Below are 21,035 nucleotides of genomic sequence, written 5' to 3'. Positions count from 1 at the left end.
GCGTCAGCGGCCGCCGACAGTTTCCCGCGCGTGCGCAGTGGGGAGAGTCTCTTCCACCTCCGCCATGGTGGAGGGCGTGGCGGAGGTGGAAGGGAAAGAGTGCCCCCACGGCACAGGCCCGCCCGCGGATCGGTGGGCCCGATCACGGGCCAGGCCACCGTGGGGGCACCCCCCCGGGGTCAGATCGCCCCGCGCCCCCCCCCCCCCCAGGACCCCGGAGCCCGCCCACGCCACCTGGTCCCGCCGGTAAATACCAGCTTTGATTTACGCCGGCGGGACAGGCAATTTCTGGGCGGGACTTCAGCCCATCCGGGCCGGAGAATTGAGCGGGGGGGTCCCGCCAACCGGCGCGGCCCGATTCCCGCCCCCGCCCAATCTCCGGTACCGGAGACTTCGGCAGGGGCGGGGGCAGGATTCACGGCGGCCAACGGCCATTCTCCGACCCGGCGGGGGGTCGGAGAATGACGCCCATGATCTTTATTTTAAAAGATAACACCATCAACAAAAATGTTTCCAGAAACTGCAGAGCGATCAGAATTTGTTTGAAAAAATAAATTCTTTGTAATTTTGAGAAGTTACTAGTTCTGCCAAGACTATATGGGCTGAGCAGTGGTGTAATGGTATTGTTACTGGGCTAGTAATTCAGAGACCCAGGTTAATGCTCTCGGGATCTGGGATTGAATCTGGCTACGACAGATATTGAAATTGAATAAAAGTTTCAAAGTAAAAGTCTCATGATGGTTAGAAAAAGCCGTCTAGGTCACAAATGTCCTTTAGGAAATCTGCTCTCCTTCCATGGCCTGGCCTACACGTGACTCCAGATCCACAGCAATGTTGCGCCCTCTGAAATGGCCTCGCAAGACACTTAGTTCAAGGGCAATTGGAATGAGCAGTAAATGATGGCCCAGCCAGTGACGCCCACCTCCCATGAATGAATAATTTTTAAGGCGGCTCATTGTTCAACCTGAAGATGAGGAAGAAACTGTCTCTTTGATTGGATTTGATTTATTGTCACGTGTACCTAGGTACATAGGTACAGTGAAAAGTATTGTTCTGCGTACAGTCCAGACAAATCATTCCACACATGGAAAAACAAAATGCGGATCTTGGCAGTTTGCTCAGTTCACTAAAGAATTTAATGGCTTTGGAGATGCAGATTAACATTTTAATCACTGTCTGAAACAAACCTAATAGTAATGTATGCTCATATAGACAGACACAAACAATACATAAACTGAATTCGAGGAAATGGCAGAGATTTAACTAAAACACCTTGAGAAATTCGACCTTAATGACAGAGAAACAGGAAAAGCCACTCGGGGAGATGAGGAAATCCAGGCTCAGTGCGGATTTGCTGTCACCCCTCCTTTCTTATACATGAACGGGATTTAGGCTGCACAATGTTTCACACCAAAACACAGAGGGGTCAAATATAAGCAACACCTAATTCTCAATTCACTTCCATTTAACTATATTTGACTTTGTTTAAAAGCTGACTGTGGTCAAACTGAACAAAGATTCATGGGATTTGTATTACCCAGTGAAAAGCTTTCTTTTCTTGGTCAGTCATGTTTGCAATTCAATGGTGTATATTTCAGAGTTTATTCAGGGTGAAGATTCGAGATCTATTCAATTCAAAATGAAGTCATATATAACAAATAAATATACTGATGTTCAACATAGAATAATTAAACAAATATTGAGTAAAATTTATGGAAATTTTCTACAGGATGATAAGAATGATGCATTAATGATTGAACAGAGAGCAGTGTCCCATTAGATATTTGCTGAACAAATGCTAAAGTTCAATATCTTATGGTCTTACAAGTTGAGACCATTGGGTATTGTGCTTCCAGCTGTTTCTGTAGCATGGAGGTTATCACATTCACCTAACGCGCAAAAGGTGCCAGGTCCGAAACTGGCAGAAGCATTTGATGCTTCTCATTTAGGATGTGGAGATGCCGGCGTTGGACTGGGGTGGGCACAGTAAGAAGTCTTACAACACCAAGTTAAAGTCCAACAGGTTTGTTTAGAATCACTAGCTTTCAGAGCGCAGCTCCTTCCTCAGGTGAATGAAGATGTAGGTTCCACAAACACATATGTAGAAAAATTCAATGATGCCAAATGGTACTTTGAATATGAGTCTTTGCAGGTAATTAAGTCTTTACAGGTCGGACTCATGTATGTGGAGCTTGGCTATCAGTTTTTGTTCGGCCACTCTGTTGTCGCGCGTCCTGAAGGGCAAACGCTTACCCGAAGATCAGAGGCTGAATGCCCTTGACTGCTGAAGTGTTCCCCGACTGGAAGGGAACATTCCTGCCTGGCGATTGTTGCACAATGTCCATTCATTCGTTGTCGCAGCATCTGCATGGCCTCGACAATGTACCACGCCTCAGGACATCCTTTGCTGCAGCGTATGAAGTACATAATATTGGCCAAGTCGCACCATTACACGTGTTCTCACGTGTAATGGTGATACCCATGTTGATGATCTGGCACGTCTTGCAGAGGTTACCATGGCAGGGTTGTGTGGTGTCATGATAGCTATTCTGAATGCTGGGTAATTTGCTGCAATCAATGGTCTGTCTGAGGTTGCGTGGTTGTTTAGAGGCAAGCAGTGTTGATGACCTTGGCAAGATGTTCGTTTTCATCGATGACGTGTTGAAGGCTGCGAAGAAGATGTCGTAGTTTCTCCGCTCCAGGGAATTCATCAGGTGAATGAGGCACCGGGAGTTTTTCCACAGACCCCAAGAGGCCTACAGCGAACCCAATGAGACAACCAATGAATCGGAACAGCAGACCGAGAGATCTGTGGGACTGGAAGATCCAGCCAGCAGGAAGGACTGGAAAACCTCACCCATTAAAACAATCCGATCAGCTGATTCTACAGCTCCTCTTCCACTAAACCACTCAGTAAAACTGCCTCGAAGACCTTTCTTCCAAATTCTGAACTCACATCTTTCTCCTCGTTTCGTGCTGTCTCCCATCATACTCTCTCAGCGCTCATCGTCTGTGAAACTTACCCTTTGCTCCTTTGACCCAATTCTCACTAAACTGTTTAACATCGAACTTCCACAATCATATAATTTACAGTGCAGAACAGGTCATTCGGCACATCAAGGCTGCACTGGCCCTTGGAAAGAGCACCCTTCTCAAGCTGACACCTCCATAACCCAATAACCCCACTTAACCCTTTTGGACACAAAGAGCAATTTAGCATGGCCACTCCACCAAACCGGCACATCTTTGGACTGAGGGAAAACCGAGCACCCGGAGTAAACCCACGCAGACACGAGGAGAATGTGCAGACTCCGCACAGACAGTGACCCAAGCGGGAATCAAACCTGGGACAGTGGAGCTGTGGAACAACTGTGCTAACCACTGTGCTACTGTGCGGCTCCTGATTTATTGGATTCAAGTTCAAATACAAGCCACGATGAAGCATCTGCCGTGGTGGGGTTTGAACCTGCATTCTCAGAGAATTGTGCTGGGTCTCAGGATTACTCATCCAGTGACAATACCACTACACCATCACCATCTGCATTTTGCAGAGCTCGTCCGGGATATGAACCCGGGACCTCTCGCATTTTGGAAACCCCCTCAGCGAAAATCATACCCCACAGTTTTGACGGTATCTCCATGGAGTTAGTGTCTTTGTCCGATTCCTCTTTAGACAATCAAGTGAAGCTTGGTCCTCACACAGAACATGTGTATGGTTTCTCCCCTTAGTGAATGGTGTGGTGTTTTTTCAGGCTGTAACTGGTTAAAGCTCTTTCCACAGTCAGTTCACTGGAACACACTCACTCGGGTGCGTGTGTGTCTCGGTGCTTTTCCAGTCACACTGATGTTTTTAATATTTTCCCACAAACAGAACAAACATTTTTCTTTCCACATTTATAGTCAGGATATTCAGGTCCTGATCAATTGAGTGACACTGTCGGATCTTAATGTGATATTTGGTTTGTGTTTCCTGTCTGAAAATCCTCTCCTCATGCCCTGGAAAAGGTGTTTACAAAGGTCACACTATCAGTACAGGATAGAAATTCAGAACAGACAATTCCAGTTTCTGGGGAACATTTTGTTTCTCTCTTCTGTCCCCAAAGTTGTAAATCCCCGTCCCACACACTCTCCCTCCTCCCTGGGGCTGAAATCCAAATAAAGTATTCGATCATTATTTCTGTATCCTGTTACCAAATTTATATAATTAGAAGTAAGAATATGCTTTATAAGTCACTTCATTCATGACTTGTGACAGACATTAATCTGAATGACCCTGACTGAGCAGACAGAATAACAGATGTGAACCTGGTGTCCAGAACTGACCATGTGGAGATTTGATGAACAATCGCGAAGGTCGTTTCTCCAAATCTTCCAGGGTTTCCTTTGTTCTTCCTCTCCCTCTCGAACTAAGTTATACCGGATATCAGACTCAGGGCCCATTCTGGTTCTCTTCCTGCTGACTAAATAACTTAAATCAAATATGGAGAAGACTGAATCCACTGTTCGGTCACTGCTCCAATCTCCATTCCTGACATACCGACTCTACCCCTCTCCCTGGCAACAGTCTGAGACTTAGCCAGTCTCTTTGTAAACTTAGTTTCATACTTGATCCAATATGAGCTTCTGACCTCATAGAATTTAGTGCAGAAGGTGGCCATTCGGCCCATCGAGTCTTCACCGGCCCTTGGAAAGAGCTCCCTAGCTCAGCCCACACCTCCACCTATCCCCGTAACCCCCGCTAACCTTTTTAGATACTAAGGCAATTTACCATTGTCACCTCCCGATTGGACAATTCCATCACACACCTGGCTGCTCTCCCACATTCTACCTCTGGAAGCTTAAAGCCATCTAAAAGTCTGCTACCCATGTCTTAATTCACAGCAATTTCCTTTCCCCTATGATCCCTGTGCTCCGAGACTTGCATTCTCTCCCAGTCAATTCTCACCCTTGATTTCAAATCCCTCCATGGCCTCGTCTCTCCCTGTGTCTGTCATCTCCTCCAGCCCCACAACCCCCTGAGATATCTGCACAGCTCTGATCCTGGGCTCTTGTACACCCTCGATTCTAATTACTCCGCCATGGTTTTAAGTTCCCTCGGCCCCAAGCACTGAATTCCCTCCCTAAATCTCCCCGTCTCCATCTCACTCACCTCCTTTCAGACTCTTTAAAACTCACCTCTTTGACTAAGTTTTTGGTCACCTGCCCTAATATCTCCTTTTGTGTCTGGGTGTCTCACTTTGTTTTATAATGTTCCTGTGAAGTTGACTGGGATGATTTATGATGTTAAAGGTGTTATATAAATAGAAGTTGTTGTTGTTGACTGTAACCCTGACCTCCTGCTTTACAATATCCCATTGGTTTCACAACAAACTCTATCTCTGATGTTTTGTGGGTTTTCAGCCTCGATAAAGACGGCGGCCGTTAACTCGGGCCTGTCACCGGGAGCAGGCCGCAGCTGTCCCCCCGCTCGATGCAAACACGGGCCCGGAAACATCTCATTGGGGTTTGGAGCCTCCTCCGGGCCGAGTCCAGCATCGGCACTGCGCATGCTCTAGCGCACAATGCCCTGGGAATGATTGACGACAACTTTCGTCCAATAGAAAAAGAGGGGCGTGCCTGGGTGATCGGGCGGGGCGGCTGGTCCTCCAACCAATCGGAGTGAATGAAGGGCGGGGCGGCTGGTCCTCCAACCAATCGGAGTGAATGAAGGGCGGGTCTGAGCCCGGTCTCCCACGTGACTACGAGCATGCGCAGTGCCGATGATAGCTCAGGATTCAGGTGATCGGGTGGAAATCTTTCGCCGGTCAGATCCCGCTCGGTGAGTCATGAGGGAGGAATGGGGCCGGCGGATGGGTCGGGAGGCTTCACAAAGACTCCGTGTCGTTCCCAAGCCCCGAATACGAAGCTCGGATGCAGCAGTTGAACCGGCGAACGCTGCTCGGGCTTTTCCCCGAGACAGGCCCGGATGGGCGAAGTGTGCGGCTCGGCGCATGCGTAGTGAGTGGGAGCCCCGGGTTTTGCTCGGAGGGAGTGAGCTCAGATTTACCTGAGGGATATCTGTACCCGCCGGGGTTAAATTACAAAACTAGATTACACAAAAGAGTCAGAGACACGATGACTCAGAGAATAGCATTCGGCCCATTGAGTCCATGCTAGCTCTCTGGGGCAATCCAGTCAGTGCCATTCTCCTGCTCGATCCCTGTATGCTCACAGATTTATTTCCCTCAAATGTCTATCCAATTTCCTTTTGAAATCAAATGATTTATGTGTCTATTTTCAAACTCCCTCAAAGGCAGCAAGTTTCAGCTCATTGCCGCCTGCTGTGTAAAAACATATCTCATATCACCTCATATCTCCTGTACCTTTTACATACAAACTCGGAACAGGCCACTCGGCCCCTCGAGCCTGCTCAGCATTCAATAAGATTGCGGCTGATCTCATTCTAACGTTAACTCCACATTCCTGCCTACCCCGATAACCTTTCACCCCCTTGCTCATCAAGAATCTATCCAGCTCTGCCTTAAAAATATTCAAGGACTCTGCTTCCACTGCCTTTTAAGGACGTGATTTCCAAAGTCTTACAACCCTCAAGAGAATAAAAAGTCCTCATCTCCATCTGAAATGGGTGACCCCTTATTTTGAAACAGTGATGCCCTCGTTCTCGATTCCCCCACAAGAGGAAACATCTTCTCCACATCCAACTTGTCAACCCTCGGGATCTGATATAGTTCAATCCAGGTTTTACCCAAAACTTTAAATCTGTGTCCCAAGTGCTTCTACGATCAGTAAATGGAAACAGAGTTTCTTTGTCCACCTGATGGAAATCTGGCATAATCTTGTGTCCCTGAATCAAATCTCCCCTCAACCTCCTTTGCTGGAACCATTCTGGTAAATTTCCTCTGCACCTTCTCCAAGAACCTTCACATCCTTCCTGAAGAGTGGTGACCAGAGCTTTATAAAGATTCATAGAATAGAATTAGTACCATCGAATTCCTTCAGTGCAAAAGTGGGCCATTCGGCCCATCGAGTCTGCTCTCATTCTCTGAAAGGGCACCCTACCTAGGCCCCCCCACCCCCCCCCCCCTGTCCCTGTAACCCCATAGGTCCACCTAATCTGCACATCCCTGGACACTAACGGGCAATTTATCAAGACCATTCCACCTAACTTGCCCTTCTTTGGACTGTTGGCGGAAACCTGGGCATCGGGTGGAAACCCACACAGACATGGGGAGAAAGTGCAAACTCCACACAGACCGTCACCAAGGCCGGAATTGAACCCGGGTCCCTGGCACTGTGAGGCAGCAGTGCTAGTCACCAGAAGCATAGTTTCAGGATCAATATTTCTATTTATGAAGCTCAAGGTCGAATATACTTTGCCAACTACTCTCTTAATATGTCTTGTAGATATACAAAATCCCTCTTCACCCCTTTCTCTCGCCTCCCAAAGAGGTCAATTGGGTTTTATGACAATCCTGCCATTTTCATGGTCACTTTTTCCCAGTGCCGGCCCCACAAGTGACCAGATTCATTCAGCTCAATTTCAAATCTGCCTTTGTGTTTTTGTGGGTTCTCTCACACTCCCTATTTACTGTTTTTAAATCAGTTTCACAGGTGTTAGAAGGGGACGCTTCAAAGTCTGGAAACTCAAACCAAACATCACATCAGGATCTGACAGAGTCCTCTATTTATCATATCCTGAATATCAGCGGATTTCGAACATGGAAGGAAAAAGCATCATTCACAGTGGGGAGAAACCGTTCTTGATTTGTGTGTGTGGACGAGGATTCGCTCTGTCATCAGGCCTCACAAGCCACAAATGCAGTCACACTGAGGAGAAACCGTGGAAATGTCCGGACTGTGGGAAAGGATTCACTGTCCCATCCAAGCTGGAAACACATCAACGCAGTCACACTGGAGAGAGACCATTCACCTGCTCAGAGTATGGGGAGGGATTCACTCAGTCATCCACTTTTTCCACACACCAGCGAGTTCACACTGGGGAGAGGCCATTCACCTGCTCAGAGTGTGGGAAGAGATTTACTTTTTCAGTCCACCTGCTGAGTCACCAGCGAATTCACACTGATGAGAGACCGTTTCATTGTCCAGACTGCAGGAAGTGCTATAAACGTTCTGGGGAACTGATTCGCCATCAACGTGTTCACACTGACGAGAGACCGTTCAGGTGCTCTCACTGCGGGACTGGGTTCAGGCAATCATCTGACCTCACTGTACATCAGCGAAGTCACACTGGGGAGACACCATTTGCCTGCTCCCAATGTGGGAAGGGATTCACGCGATCATCTAACCTGCAGAGGCACCAGCGAATTCACACTGGAGAGAGGCCATTCACCTGCTCCAAGTGTGGGAAGGGATTCACGCGATCATCTGACCTGCAGAGGCATCAGCGAATTCACACAGGAGAGAGGCCATTCACCTGCTCCAAGTGTGGGAATGTATTCACCACTTCATCCCATCTCCTGAGACACCAACAAGGCCACAAGTAACTGCAGTGATTCGATTTTGCTGTTCCTCACATTCAGGACTGAACCATGTTCATTTGGGTCTTTGCTCATTTACAGGGGCTAATATTCTGGTTAGAAGTCAAATTAATTAATTTGTGTTAAACGTGCAGTGTTGCAACATTTTAATATCTCTGACACAAGTTATTCCTTTTGAAGTACTCTAGCTCTCCCCTGTCTCTTCCATCCTCACCTCCAACAAGAAGTGCGAGGAGCTTTTGGAGCTTCTTTGTGACTGAGATTGAGTCAATCCGATCAGCTGCCTCTGCTGCTTCCCTCCCTTCCACGAGCCCACCGGACCAAACTGTCTCTAAATTTCATCCTTTCCCGAGCCCTGAACCCACTTCTTTCTCTAGTTTCTCTCCCATCTCCCCTCATGCCCTCTCAGAGCTCATCTTGTCCATGAGACCAGCTCCTGCTCCATCGACCCAATTCCCACTGAGCTACTGATCAGCCAACTGTCCATGGATATTGTCAACATTTCTCTCTCTTCAGGTACTGAGCATCTGTCCTTCAAATCTGCCATCATCACCCCCTCCTCAATAAAACAAATCCTTGACCCTGCCATCCTTACAAATTACTGCCCCATCCCTCTCCTCTCCAAACTATTTGATCATGTTGTCACCTCCCAAATCCTTGCCCATCTTCCCCAGAACTCCCATGTTTGAATCCCTTCAATCTGCCTGTCACAGTAGTGAAATACAGGAGACAAACCAAATCTTTCTCAGAGAGAAGACAGACAATCTGGGAGCTTGGATGCAAGGGTGGCACGGTAGCACAGTGGGTAGCACTGTTGCTTCACAACGCCAGGGTCCTGGGTTTGATTCCCGGCTTGGGTCACTGTCTGTGCGGAGTCTGCACGTTCTCCCTGTGTCTGCGTGGGTTTCTTCCGGGTGCTCCGGTTTCCTCCCACAGTCCAAAGATGTGCAGGTTAGGTGGATTGACTATGCTGTATTGCCCTTCGTGTCCAGAAATGTTCGGTGGGGTTACGGGGATAAGGTGGAGGTGTGGGCTGAAGTAGGATGCTCTTTCCAAGGGCTGGTAGAGATCTGATGGGTCGAATGGCCTCCTTCTGCACTGTAAATTCTCTGATTCTATGAGATGAGATTATCCTTTCTGAGCTCCAGCCAGGTGATGTTAAACACTCAGGCGGGAAAGGCAAAAATCTACAACGTGTTTAAAACAGCTGATTTATTTCACCAATATCGAGAATGTTAACTCCAGTCCCTTACAGAGGTTATTATTTCAATCTAAACCCCTCGGTCATTGATCTCTCTAGTCATAGAATTAGAATCATACATTATTGAATTTACAATGCAGAAGGAGGCCATTCGGCCCATCGATTCTGCACCAGCCCTTAACCCCACACCTCCAGCTGTTCCCACAACTCCGTAACCCCACCTAACCTTTTTGGACACAAGGGCAATTTAGCATGGCCAATCCACCTAACCTGCACATCTAATCATCGCCCCTTGACATTCACTGGCATTACAATTGCAGAATACCCCACAATCAACATCCTGGGGGTGCTATTGATCAGAAACTGAACTGGACAAACCACATTAATACTACCAGGCTACCAGGGCAGGTCAAAGGCTAGGAATCCTAAGGCGAGTAACTCACCTCCTGCCCCCCCCCCCCCAAAGCCTGTCCATCATCTGCAAGGCACAAGTCAGGCGTGGAATGGAATACTCTCCATTTGCCTGGATGAGTGCAGCTCCAACAGCACTCAAGAGGCTCAACATCATCCAGACAAATCGGCTCGCTTGATTGCTCCTCCGTCCACAAACATCAACCATCCATCACCGACAAACAGTGGCAGCCGTGTGTACCATCTACAAGATGCACTGCAGTAACTCACCAATGTTCTTTCGTCATCACCTTCCAAATCCATGACCACTATCATCCAGAAGGCCAAGAGCAGCAGATCACTGGGAACCCTATCACCTGGAGGCTCCCTCCAAGTCACTCACCACCCTGACTGGGAAATATATCACCGTTCTTTTGCTGTCTCTGGGACAAAATCCTGGCACTCCCTCCCTAACAGCACAGTGGGTGTACCTACACCTGAAGGACTGCAGCGGTTCAAGAAGTAAACTCCCCACCATGTTCTGAAGGGCATTGAGGGATGGGCAATAAATGCTGGCCTAACCAGTGAAGCCCACATCCCATAAATAAATTCAAAAAATCTACAGCTTTCTTTCTCACTGCCAAAAGGAGGACTGTAAATGACTTAATGCTGTCCCCATGTTAAAGTCTAAAGCATTGATAGAGAACTCAAGAAGCATGGAATCATGTCCTGGGAAATCTAGAATCCCACTGGAAATACCCCACCAATCACAAACATACCTCTCGACCACTGTCCTTTGCTTCCTGCTGCTCCAGCTGATTCACTTCCTGCACTTGTGATCGTTCTGGACATGAGAAGTATCCTGGTTTTCCCACGTGGAACAGGCAGGAATCCCAGCCAGGTCTTTAGTTATTTGATTTGTTGACTTAAGCAAAATAAACTTAAGATTAAAATAAATAAAGATTCATCAGCTTCTCCCCAATCAGCTTCTTCCATTGAGCTGAAGTCACCTTTTATCAGGAATTCACTGAAATGTTTTTGTTCATTGTTTTTTCAAATAAATTTAAAGTACCCAATTCTTTTTTTCCCATTCAGACGTCTTCTCTCTTACAATGCGAACTTCATCTTTTTTTTTTAAATATATTTTATTGAAAATTTTCGATCACAATATTTTTCCCCTTACAAAACATTTAAAAAAAAGAAAATTTAACAGTGCATGTAACATGGTAACCACAGTCTAATAACAAGTCGCTAACCAACATGGTGAACTAATCATTTAACATCAAATAAAACTTCCCCCCCCCCCCCCCCCCGGGTTGCTGCTGCTGGTCATCTATCTACCCTCTAACGTTCCCCTAGGTAGTCGAGGAATGGCTGCCACCGCCTGGTGAACCCTTGAGCCGATCCTCTCAGCGCAAACTTCATCTGCTCCAGATTTATGAACCCTGCCATATCGTTTGTCCAGGCCTCCAGTCCGGGTGGTTTCGCTTCCTTCCACATGAGTAAAATCCTACGCCGGGCTACTAGGGACGCAAAGGCCACGACATCGGCCTCTTTCGCCTCCTGCACTCCCGGCTCATCCGCAACTCCAAATAAAGCTAACCCCCAGCCTGGTTTGACCCGGACCTTCACCACCTTCGAAATCACTCCCGTCACTCCCTTCCAATACCCCTCCAGTGCCGGGCACGACCAAAACATATGTGCGTGGTTTGCCGGGCTTCCGCCGCACCTCCCACACTTGTCCTCCACTGCGAAGAACCTGCTCAACCTTTCTCCCGTTATGTGTGCTCTATGTAGCACCTTAAATTGAATCAGGCTAAGCCTGGCGCACGAGGAAGAGGAATTTACCCTGCTTAGGGCATCAGCACACATACCCTCCTCTATCTCCTCCCCGAGCTCTTCTTCCCACTTTCCTTTTAGTTCGCCCACCAGCTCCTCCCCCTCTTCTCTCATCTCTCGGTATATCTCTGACACCTTGCCCTCCCCGACCCACACCCCCGAAAGCATTCTGTCCTGGATCCCCTGTGTCGGGAGCAATGGGAATTCCCTCACCTGTTGTCTTGTGAACGCCCTCACCTGCATATACCTAAAGAAGTTTCCCCGGGGCAGATTATACTTTTCCTCCAATGCTCCCAAACTCGCAAACGTCCCATCTATAAATAAATCTCCCACCCTCCTAATTCCTAACTGGTGTCAGCTCTGGAATCCTCCATCCATCCTCCCTGGGGCAAACCTGTGGTTGTTCCTGATTGGGGACCCCACCAGGGCTCCCCGCACACCTCTCTGTCGCCTCCATTGTCCCCAGATATTTAATGTTGCCGCCACCACTGGGTTCGTGGTAAACTTTTTTGGTGAGAGCGGTAGCGGCGCCGTCACCAGCACCTCTAGACTCGTCCCTTTGCAGGACTTTCTCCCCAGTCTTTTCCACGCCGCTCCCTCTCCCTCCATCATCCATTTACGGATCATCGCCACATTGGCGGCCCAATAGTAGTCGCCCAAATTCGGCAGCGCCAATCCTCCTCTGTCTCTGCTACGTTGTAAGAACCCCCTCCTTACCCTCGGGACTTTCCCTGTCCACACGAAGCTCGTGATGCTCCTGTCTATTTTTTTAAAGAAGGCCTTACTGATTAATATAGGGAGACATTGAAATACAAATAAGAACCTCGGGAGGACCATCATCTTAATTGCCTGCACTCTGCCCGCCAACGACAGTGGCTGCATGTCCCACCTCTTGAAGTCCTCCTCCATTTGTTCTACCAATCGTGTCAGATTAAGTCTGTGCAAGGTTCCCCAGCTCCTGGCGATCTGAATCCCCAGGTATCGGAAGTTTCTTTCCACTTTCCTTAGAGGCAGGCCTTCTATCCCTCTACTCTGGTCCCCAGGGTGTATCACGAAAAGTTCACTCTTCCCCATGTTAAGCCTATATCCCGAGAAATCTCCGAACTCCCTCAATATCTGCATGACCTCTGTCATCCCCCCCACTGGGTCCGTCACATACAACAGTAGGTGATCCGCGTAGAGCGACACTCGGTGTTCTTCTCCCCCTCTAATCACCCCTCTCCATTTCTCAGCGCCATGGCCAGTGGTTCAATTGCCAACGCGAACAGCAATGGAGATAGCGGGCATCCCTGTCTTGTTCCTCTGTATAGTCGGAAATACTCCGATCTTTGCCGACCCGTGACCACACTTGCCGTTGGGGCCCCATAGAGGAGTTTGACCCAGCTAATAAACCCGTCCCCGAACCCAAACCTCCTTGGCACCTCCCATAAGTACTCCCACTCCACCCTGTCAAATGCCTTCTCTGCATCCATTGCCGCCACTATCTGCCTCCCCCTCTACTGGGGGCATCATTATCACCCCTAATAGCCGTCGCACGTTGACATTCAGTTGTCTCCCCTTTACGAACCCTGTCTGGTCTTCGTGCACCACCCCCGGGACTCAGTCCTCTATCCTCGATGCCAGTACCTTTGCCAGTAATTTGGCGTCCACATTCAATCGTGAGATAGGTCTATAGGACCCGCACTGCAGCGGATCTTTATCCCGCTTCAAAATTAGCGATATCGTCGCCTCCGACATTGTCGGGGGTAGAGTCCCTCCTTCCCTGGCCTCGATAAAAGTCCTCACCAACAGCGGGGCCAGCAGGTCCACATATTTTCCATAAAATTCCACCGGGAACCCATCTGGTCCCGGAGCCTTCCCTGCTTGCATATTCCCCAGCCCCTTAATAACCTCGTCCACCCCAATTGGTGCCCCCAGGCCTTCCATCTCCTGCTCCTCCACCCTCGGGAACCTCAATTGATCCAGGAACTGCCGCATCCCCTCTTTTCCCTCCGGGGTTTGGGACCTATACAATCCTTCGTAAAAGGTCTTAAACACCTCGTTTATCTTCCCTGCTCTCCGCACCGTAGCTCCCTTTTCGTCTCTAATTCCCCCTATCTCCCTCGCCGCTGTCCTCTTTCTCAGCTGATGGGCCAACAGGCGACTAGCTTTTTCCCCATACTCATACCTCACCCCCTGTGCCTTCCTCCACAGCACCTCCGCCCTCCTGGTGGTCAGAAGGTCAAACTCCGTCTGGAGTCGTCGCCTCTCCCTGTACAGTCCCTCCTCCGGGGCCTCCGCAAATTCCCTGTCCACCCTTAAAATCTCCCCTAGTAGTCTTTCCCTTTCCTTGACCTCTGTTTTCCCTTTGTGGGCCCTGATGGAGATCAGCTCTCCTCTGACCACCGCTTTTAGTGCTTCCCATACCACTGCCACTCGGACCTCCCCGTCGTCATTGGCCTCCAGGTACCTCTCAATACATCCCCGCAGTCTTCCACAAACTCCCTCATCCGCCAACAATCCCACATCTAGTCGCCAGTGTGTTCGCTGCTCCCTCTCCTCTCCTAGTTCAAGGTCCACCCAATGCGGGGCATGATCCGAAATAGCTATGGCTGAATACTCAGCTTCTTCCACCCTCGAGATCAACAACCTTCCCAAAACAAAAAAATCTATCCGGGAGTACACTTTATGAACATGGGAGAAGAAGGAGAACTCCCTGGCCCTCGGTCTAAGAAATCGCCATGGATCCACTCCCCCCATTTGGTCCATAAACCCCTTGAGCACCTTGGCCGCTGCCGGCCTTCTTCCGATCTTAGATCTGGATCTATCTAACCCTGGGTCCAGCACGGTGTAGAAGTCCCCTCCCAATATCAAGTTTCCTACCTCCAGGTCCGGTATACGTCCCAACATCCGTCTCATAAATCCCGCATCGTCCCAATTCGGGGCATATACATTAACCAACGCGACCTCCATTCCCTCCAGCCTGCCACTCACCATTACATATCTACCTCCGCTATCTGCTACAATGCTCCTTGCTTCGAATGCTACCCATTTCCCCACCAGTATGGCCACCCCTCTATTCTTTGCATCTAGCCCTGAATGGAACACCTGTCCCACCCATCCTTTCCTTAACCTAACTTGGTCCGCCACCTTCAGGTGCGTCTCCTGGAGCATAGCCACGTCTGCCCTTAGTCCTTTCAAGTGCGCGAGCACTCGGGCCCTTTTTATCGGTCCGTTCAGGCCTCTCACCTTCCACGTGATCAGCCTCACTAGGGGGCTACCTGCCCCCTTCCCGTGTCGACTAGCCATCACCTTCTCTAGGCCAGTCCCACATCCCGCTTCCACGATCCCACTCGTTCCCCAGGTGTCGCATTCCAGCCCCGTCCACCCACTCTTTAGCCATTTCCTCTTTGATTTCCGCAGCAGCAACCCAGTTATGCCCCCCCCCCCGCTAGATCCCCCTCTAGCGTGATTGCTCCCCCCAGATTACTTCCGCAAGTCAGCTGACTTCAACTGACCGCGGCTACTCCTGCTCACTTCTTGATCCCCCGTGTGGGGAACTCCCATCTACCTTGCGCCTATCTTCCTGCCATTATCTTTCTGGCGCGGGAACGTCTCTATAACTGACCCGCCTCTTGTGGCGCAGCTCCCTTTCCCACCCCACTCCCATTCCTCATCCTCCGCCTATGTCCCTTCTTTCCCCCCCCACTGGCGCCCACATTTCTTAGTGTCTCCCCCCTTCCCAATTTACTTCTCTATTTACATCGACAGTAACATTTCCTGCAATATCAGTCCCTCAGTTCCGATCCAATTTCTCATCTTTAATAAAGGTCCATGCTTCTTCCGCCGTTTCGAAATAATGATGTCTCTCCTGGTACGTGACCCATAGTCGTGCCGGCTGCAGCATCCCGAACTTCACCTTTTTGTGTAAGACCTCCTTGGCTCGGTTAAAACTCGCCCTCCTTCTCGCCACCTCCGCACTCCAATCCTGGTACACCCGTACCACTGCATTCTCCCATCTGCTACTCCGTACCTTTTTGGCCCATCTCAGAACCACTTCTCTATCATTAAAGCGGTGAAATCGCACGATTGTCGCCCTAGGTGGTTCTCCCGCTTTTGGTCTCCTCGCCGGGATCCGATGAGCCCCCTCCACTTCTAAGGGGCCCGAAGGGGCCTCAGCTCCCATCAACGAGCTTAGCATCGTGCTCACATAAGCCCCGCAATCCGCTCCTTCCACTCCCTCCGGGAGACCCAGTATCCGAAGGTTCGTCCTTCGTGCTCTGTTTTCTAGGGCCTCAATCCTTTCAATGCACTTTTTGTGGAGCACCTCGTGCGTCTGTGTTTTGACCGCCAGGCCCAGGATCTCGTCCTCATTATCCGTCACCTTCTGCTCCACCACGCGGAGCTCTGTCTCCTGGGTCCTTTGTGCCTCCTTAAGCCCCTCAATTGCCTGCAGCATCGGGGTCAGCACCTCCTTCTTTAGTAGCTCCACACACCTTCTTCGGAATTCGTCTTGGTCGGGCCCCCATGTCGCCTGGGCTTTCTCCGCCGCCATCTTGTTTCTTTTTCCTTTCTGTCTCTATCGTCGAGGATTCCTCGCGCTGCAGCCACCGCCGCCGATATTTTCCTCTTTCGTTGGGGGGGGACTCCCTATTCACTCACCCCACACCGGATTTCGTCGCGCGAAAATTTCCCGTTGGGGCTCTTAAAAGAGTCCGAAGGTCCGTTGGAGCTGGAGCCGCCAAAACGTGCGGCTGAGCTGGTCATCGCCGCAACCGGAAGTCGCGCGAACTTCATCTTTAACCTCTAGATTTGATTAATGGACCACAAACTGTAATTCTATGAACGATGATCAGATTGATTTCAGTTTTGTGATAACCAATGAATCGTCTCACTTTATAATTGATGAATGCAGTGACTAGGATGTGCTCTCCACAGGACTGGGATGCCCTGTCATGCCTTTATTTATTCCGTTATTAACTGACTGAAGCAACAATAAACTTCAGGTTAAAATAAATAAAGCAGTTATATTCCAGGTCTCGTCCAAGAAAGGATTCTTGGCTGCCTGATCGATCTATTTAGCTACCTGTGGATAGGCACTCCAATGCCTCCCTGTTGCTCTCCAGTTCTTAGTCTCATCGTATTTGTAGTTCATTCCCTTGTCTTGTTTTCACTCTGAAATTCATTATCTCTCACCGTTTGTGGCACAGTGGTTAACACTGATACTTCAAAGCGCCAGGGTCCCAGGATCGATTCCCAGCTTGGATGTAATGCAAAACAAGGCCAGCAGCGCAGGTTCAATATCCGTACCAGCTTACCCCAACAGGCAACGGAATGTGGCGACTTGGGGCTTTTCACAGTAACTTCATACTTGTGACAATGAAAGATTATTATTATGCCTGTGCGGAGTCTACACGTTCTCTCCGTGTCTGCCTGGATTTCCTCCGGGTACTCCGGTTTCCTCCCTCAAGTCCTGAAAGAAGTGCTTGTTAGGTGAATCGGACATTCTGAATTCTCCCTCTGTGTACCTGAAAAAGCGCTGCAGTTTAAAAAAGATTGAATTCCATTTGCAATTGTTTTGCCCATCTGACCAGTCCACTGATATCTTCCTGCAGTCCATGGCTTTCTCCCGCAATGTCAACCATACGTAGAATTGTTGCCTCATCTGCAAATTTCATAATCATTAATATATACCAGAAAACTGTGGAGCCCCACTGGGAACAGGCGTCCAGACATCACTCAGTCCTGGATGTGATTCACAGCAGCAATAACAGCAGAATCCATCCCCTGCTGTCGCCTGTGAACTTGCTGATGTCTCAGCAGGTTGTTTGACTGAACGAATCCCCTCCCACACACACAGCAGGTGTACGGCCTCTCCCCATTGTGAACTATGTGTCAGCAGATTCCATTTACTTTTAAATCCCTTCTCGCAATCAGAGCATTTGAAAGGTCTCTGATCAGTGTGAATAAGTTGGTGTGTAGTCAGGTGGGATGACTGAGTGAATTTCTTGTCACACACGGGGCAAGTGTATGGTCTCTCCAGTGTGGACCCACTGGTGTATCAGAAGGTCGGATAAATCAATGAATTCCTGCCCCCACACACGGCAGGAGAACGGTCTCTCCCCAGTGTGAACTCGATGGTGTCTCAGAAGGTGGGCTAACCGAGTGAATCCCTTCCCACACGGAGCAGTGAACAGCCTCTCCCCAGTGTGCGTGTGTTGGTGTTTCAGAAGATCCCTTTCACATTTAAATGTTTTCTCACATTCAGAACAATTAAAAGGTCTCTTATCAGTGTGAACAAATTACTCTGACTTGAGGTTCGATGCACAAGTGTATCTTCCCACACACGGAGCAGGTGAACGGCCTCTCCTCAGTGTGAGTGTTTTGATGTATCAATAAATAATTTTTACTTTTAAAGGTCTTCTCACATTCAGAACAAGGAAATAGTCTCTGATCAGTGTGAACACATTGTGTCCAGAGGCTCGATGACTGAGTGAATCCTTTCCCACACACAGAGCAGGTGAATGGCCTCTCTCCAGTGTGAGTGTGTTGATGTAACAGTAAATTATTTCTGCTTTTAAAGTTCTTTTCACAGTCAGCACATTTAAATGGTCTCTGGTCAAAGTGGACCTGATGGTGAGTTTGGAGCTTTGATAAAGTATTAAATCCCATACCAGCCTCCCTGAACAGGCGCCGGAATGTGGCGACCCGGGACTTTTCACAGTAACTTCATTTGAAGCCTACTTGTGACAAGTGATTTTCATTTTCATTTTTCAAATCCCTTCCCACAGTCCAGACAGGTGAAAGGCATCTCACCACTGTGAACATGCTGGTGTGTGATGAGGTGTGATAACTGAGTGAATCCCTTCCCACACATGGAGCAAGTGAATGGCGTTTCCCCGGTGTGAATGCATTGATGAGTTTCCAATTCAGACGGGTTATTGAATCCCATCCCACAGTCTCCACATTTCCACGGTTTCTCCATGGTTATCAGGTGTAGGTGAGATGCAGATTTGAGGTCACTATCAGATCAGCCATGATGTTATGAAATGGTGCAACAGTCTTACAGGGCTGAATGTCCAATTGCTGCTTCATGATTTCTATTGTGCAAATGTCCTTTTGTCTCTTCAGCTTGGATTCAGTTTGTTGTGGGCAAATTCTCCACTTCTATCCCCTAGTAAAAGTAGTTTACAAAAGTCCTCAATGTCAATCCAGGATAGAAATTCTGAAAGAGACAATTCTAGTTTCTCTGGAACAATTTTTCCTCACTTGTTCCCACTTGTTTGTGCATCATTCCCGCCCACCTGCCAGGGTTTCCTTCCTTGCCAGAGATCAGAGTCCTCATTGATTTGAGTGCAAAGTGGAAGCTCTTATTTATTATCCCCATCCTCTGATATGAACCATCCTCCAGTGTCTGAAGCAGGATGGTGCCCGTTAACCTGGGCCTGTTCCCGGGAGAGAGAAGCTCCGCAGCTGCAAACCAGGGAGCTGACAATGATTGTGAAGGGTTGGCTCCAGCTCCCAATGCCCGGGGACTGATTGACGGCAGGTTTGGACCAATAGGGAAATGGGGCGGGGCTGAAGGACCGAAGGAGAGTGGCTGGCCCTCCACCGAACCAGAGTGAATGGGAGGTGGGGCTCTCGCTCCGTCCGCAAAGAACAAAGAACAAAGAAATGTACAGCACAGGAACAGGCCCTTCGGCCCTCCAAGCCCGCGCCGACCATACTGCCCGACTAAACTACAATCTTCTACACTTCCTGGGTCCGTATCCTTCTATTCCCATCCTATTCATATATTTGTCAAGATGCCCCTTAAATGTCCCTATCGTCCCTGCTTCCACTACCTCCTCCGGTAGCGAGTTCCAGGCACCCACTACCCTCTGCGTAAAAAACTTGCCTCGTACATCTACTCTAAACCTTGCCCCTCTCACCTTAAACCTATGCCCCCTAGTAATTGACCCCTCTACCCTGGGGAAAAGCCTCTGACTATCCACTCTGTCTATGCCCCTCATAATTTTGTAGACCTCTATCAGGTCGCCCCTCAACCTCCTTCGTTCCAGAGAGAACAAACCGAGTTTATTCAATCGCTCCTCATAGCTTATGCCCTCCATACCAGGCAACATTCTGGTAAATCTCTTCTGCACCCTCTCTAAAGCCTCCACATCCTTCTGGTAGTGTGGCGACCAGAATTGAACACTATACTCCAAGTGTGGCCTAACTAAGGTTCTATACAGCTGCAACATCACTTGCCAATTCTTATACTCAATGCCCCGTCCAATGAAGGCAAGCATGCCGTATGCCTTCTTGACTACCTTCTCCACCTGTGTTGCCCCTTTCAATGACCTGTGGACCTGTACTCCTAGATCTCTTTGACTTTCAATACTCTTGAGGGTTCTACCATTTACTGTATATTCCCTACCTGCATTAGCCCTTCCAAAATGCATTACCTCACATTTGTCCGGATTAAACTCCATCTGCCATCTCTCCGCCCAAGTCTCCAGACAATCTAAATCCTGCTGTATCCTCAGACAGTCCTCATCGCTATCCGCAATTCCACCAACCTTTGTGTCGTCTGCAAACTTACTAATCAGACCAGTTACATTTTCCTCCAAATCATTTATATATACTACAAACAGCAAAGGTCCCAGCACAGATCCCTGTGGAACACCACTGGTCACAGCCCTCCAATTAGAAAAGCATCCCTCCATTGCTACCCTCTGCCTTCTATGGCCTAGCCAGTTCTGAATCCACCTTGCCAGCTCACCCCTGATCCCGTGTGACTTCACCTTTTGTACTAGTCTACCATGAGGGACCTTGTCAAAGGCCTTACTGAAGTCCATGTAGACAACATCCACTGCCCTACCTGCATCAATCATCTTAGTGACCTCCTCGAAAAACTCTATCAAGTTAGTGAGACACGACCTCCCCTTCACAAAACCGTGCTGCCTCTCACTAATACGTCCATTTGCTTCCAAATGGGAGTAGATCCTGTCTCGAATAATTCTCTCCAGTAATTTCCCTACCACTGAAGTAAGGCTCACCGGCCTGTAGTTCCCGGGATTATCCTTGCTACCCTTCTTAAACAGAGGAACAACATTGGCTATTCTCCAGTCCTCCGGGACATCCCC

The 21,035-nt window shown here is 48.9% G+C and overlaps 2 protein-coding genes and 1 long non-coding RNA gene across 3 annotated transcripts in view; 2 read left to right on the top strand and 1 right to left on the bottom strand.

Moving 5' to 3' along the window:
* LOC140419035 (uncharacterized) overlaps positions 1 to 21,035 on the top strand; it is a 529,091-nt gene that overhangs the window by 203,985 nt on the left and 304,071 nt on the right. The gene's annotated exons all lie outside the window — the stretch shown is intronic.
* LOC140419022 (uncharacterized) lies at positions 990 to 5,535 on the bottom strand. The gene is made up of 2 exons (XR_011945485.1): positions 4,324 to 5,535; positions 990 to 3,996 (listed from the first exon to the last, which is right to left on the bottom strand). It is a non-coding gene; the product is annotated as an uncharacterized lncRNA (long non-coding RNA).
* The window catches only part of LOC140417805 (uncharacterized), a 35,541-nt gene continuing 20,260 nt past the window's right edge, over positions 5,755 to 21,035 (top strand). Inside the window, exons 1-2 of the mRNA XM_072501260.1 lie at positions 5,755 to 5,818; positions 7,604 to 8,502. Coding sequence (XP_072357361.1) covers positions 5,760 to 5,818; positions 7,604 to 8,502 — 958 coding nt within the window. The 5' untranslated portion in view covers positions 5,755 to 5,759. The remainder of the gene's footprint in view (positions 5,819 to 7,603; positions 8,503 to 21,035) is intronic.

This window comes from Scyliorhinus torazame, chromosome 5 (genome assembly GCF_047496885.1).
Source record: "Scyliorhinus torazame isolate Kashiwa2021f chromosome 5, sScyTor2.1, whole genome shotgun sequence".
In the NCBI taxonomy this organism is placed as follows: Eukaryota; Metazoa; Chordata; class Chondrichthyes; order Carcharhiniformes; family Scyliorhinidae; genus Scyliorhinus; species Scyliorhinus torazame.
This window is presented reverse-complemented; position numbering and strand designations above follow the sequence as displayed.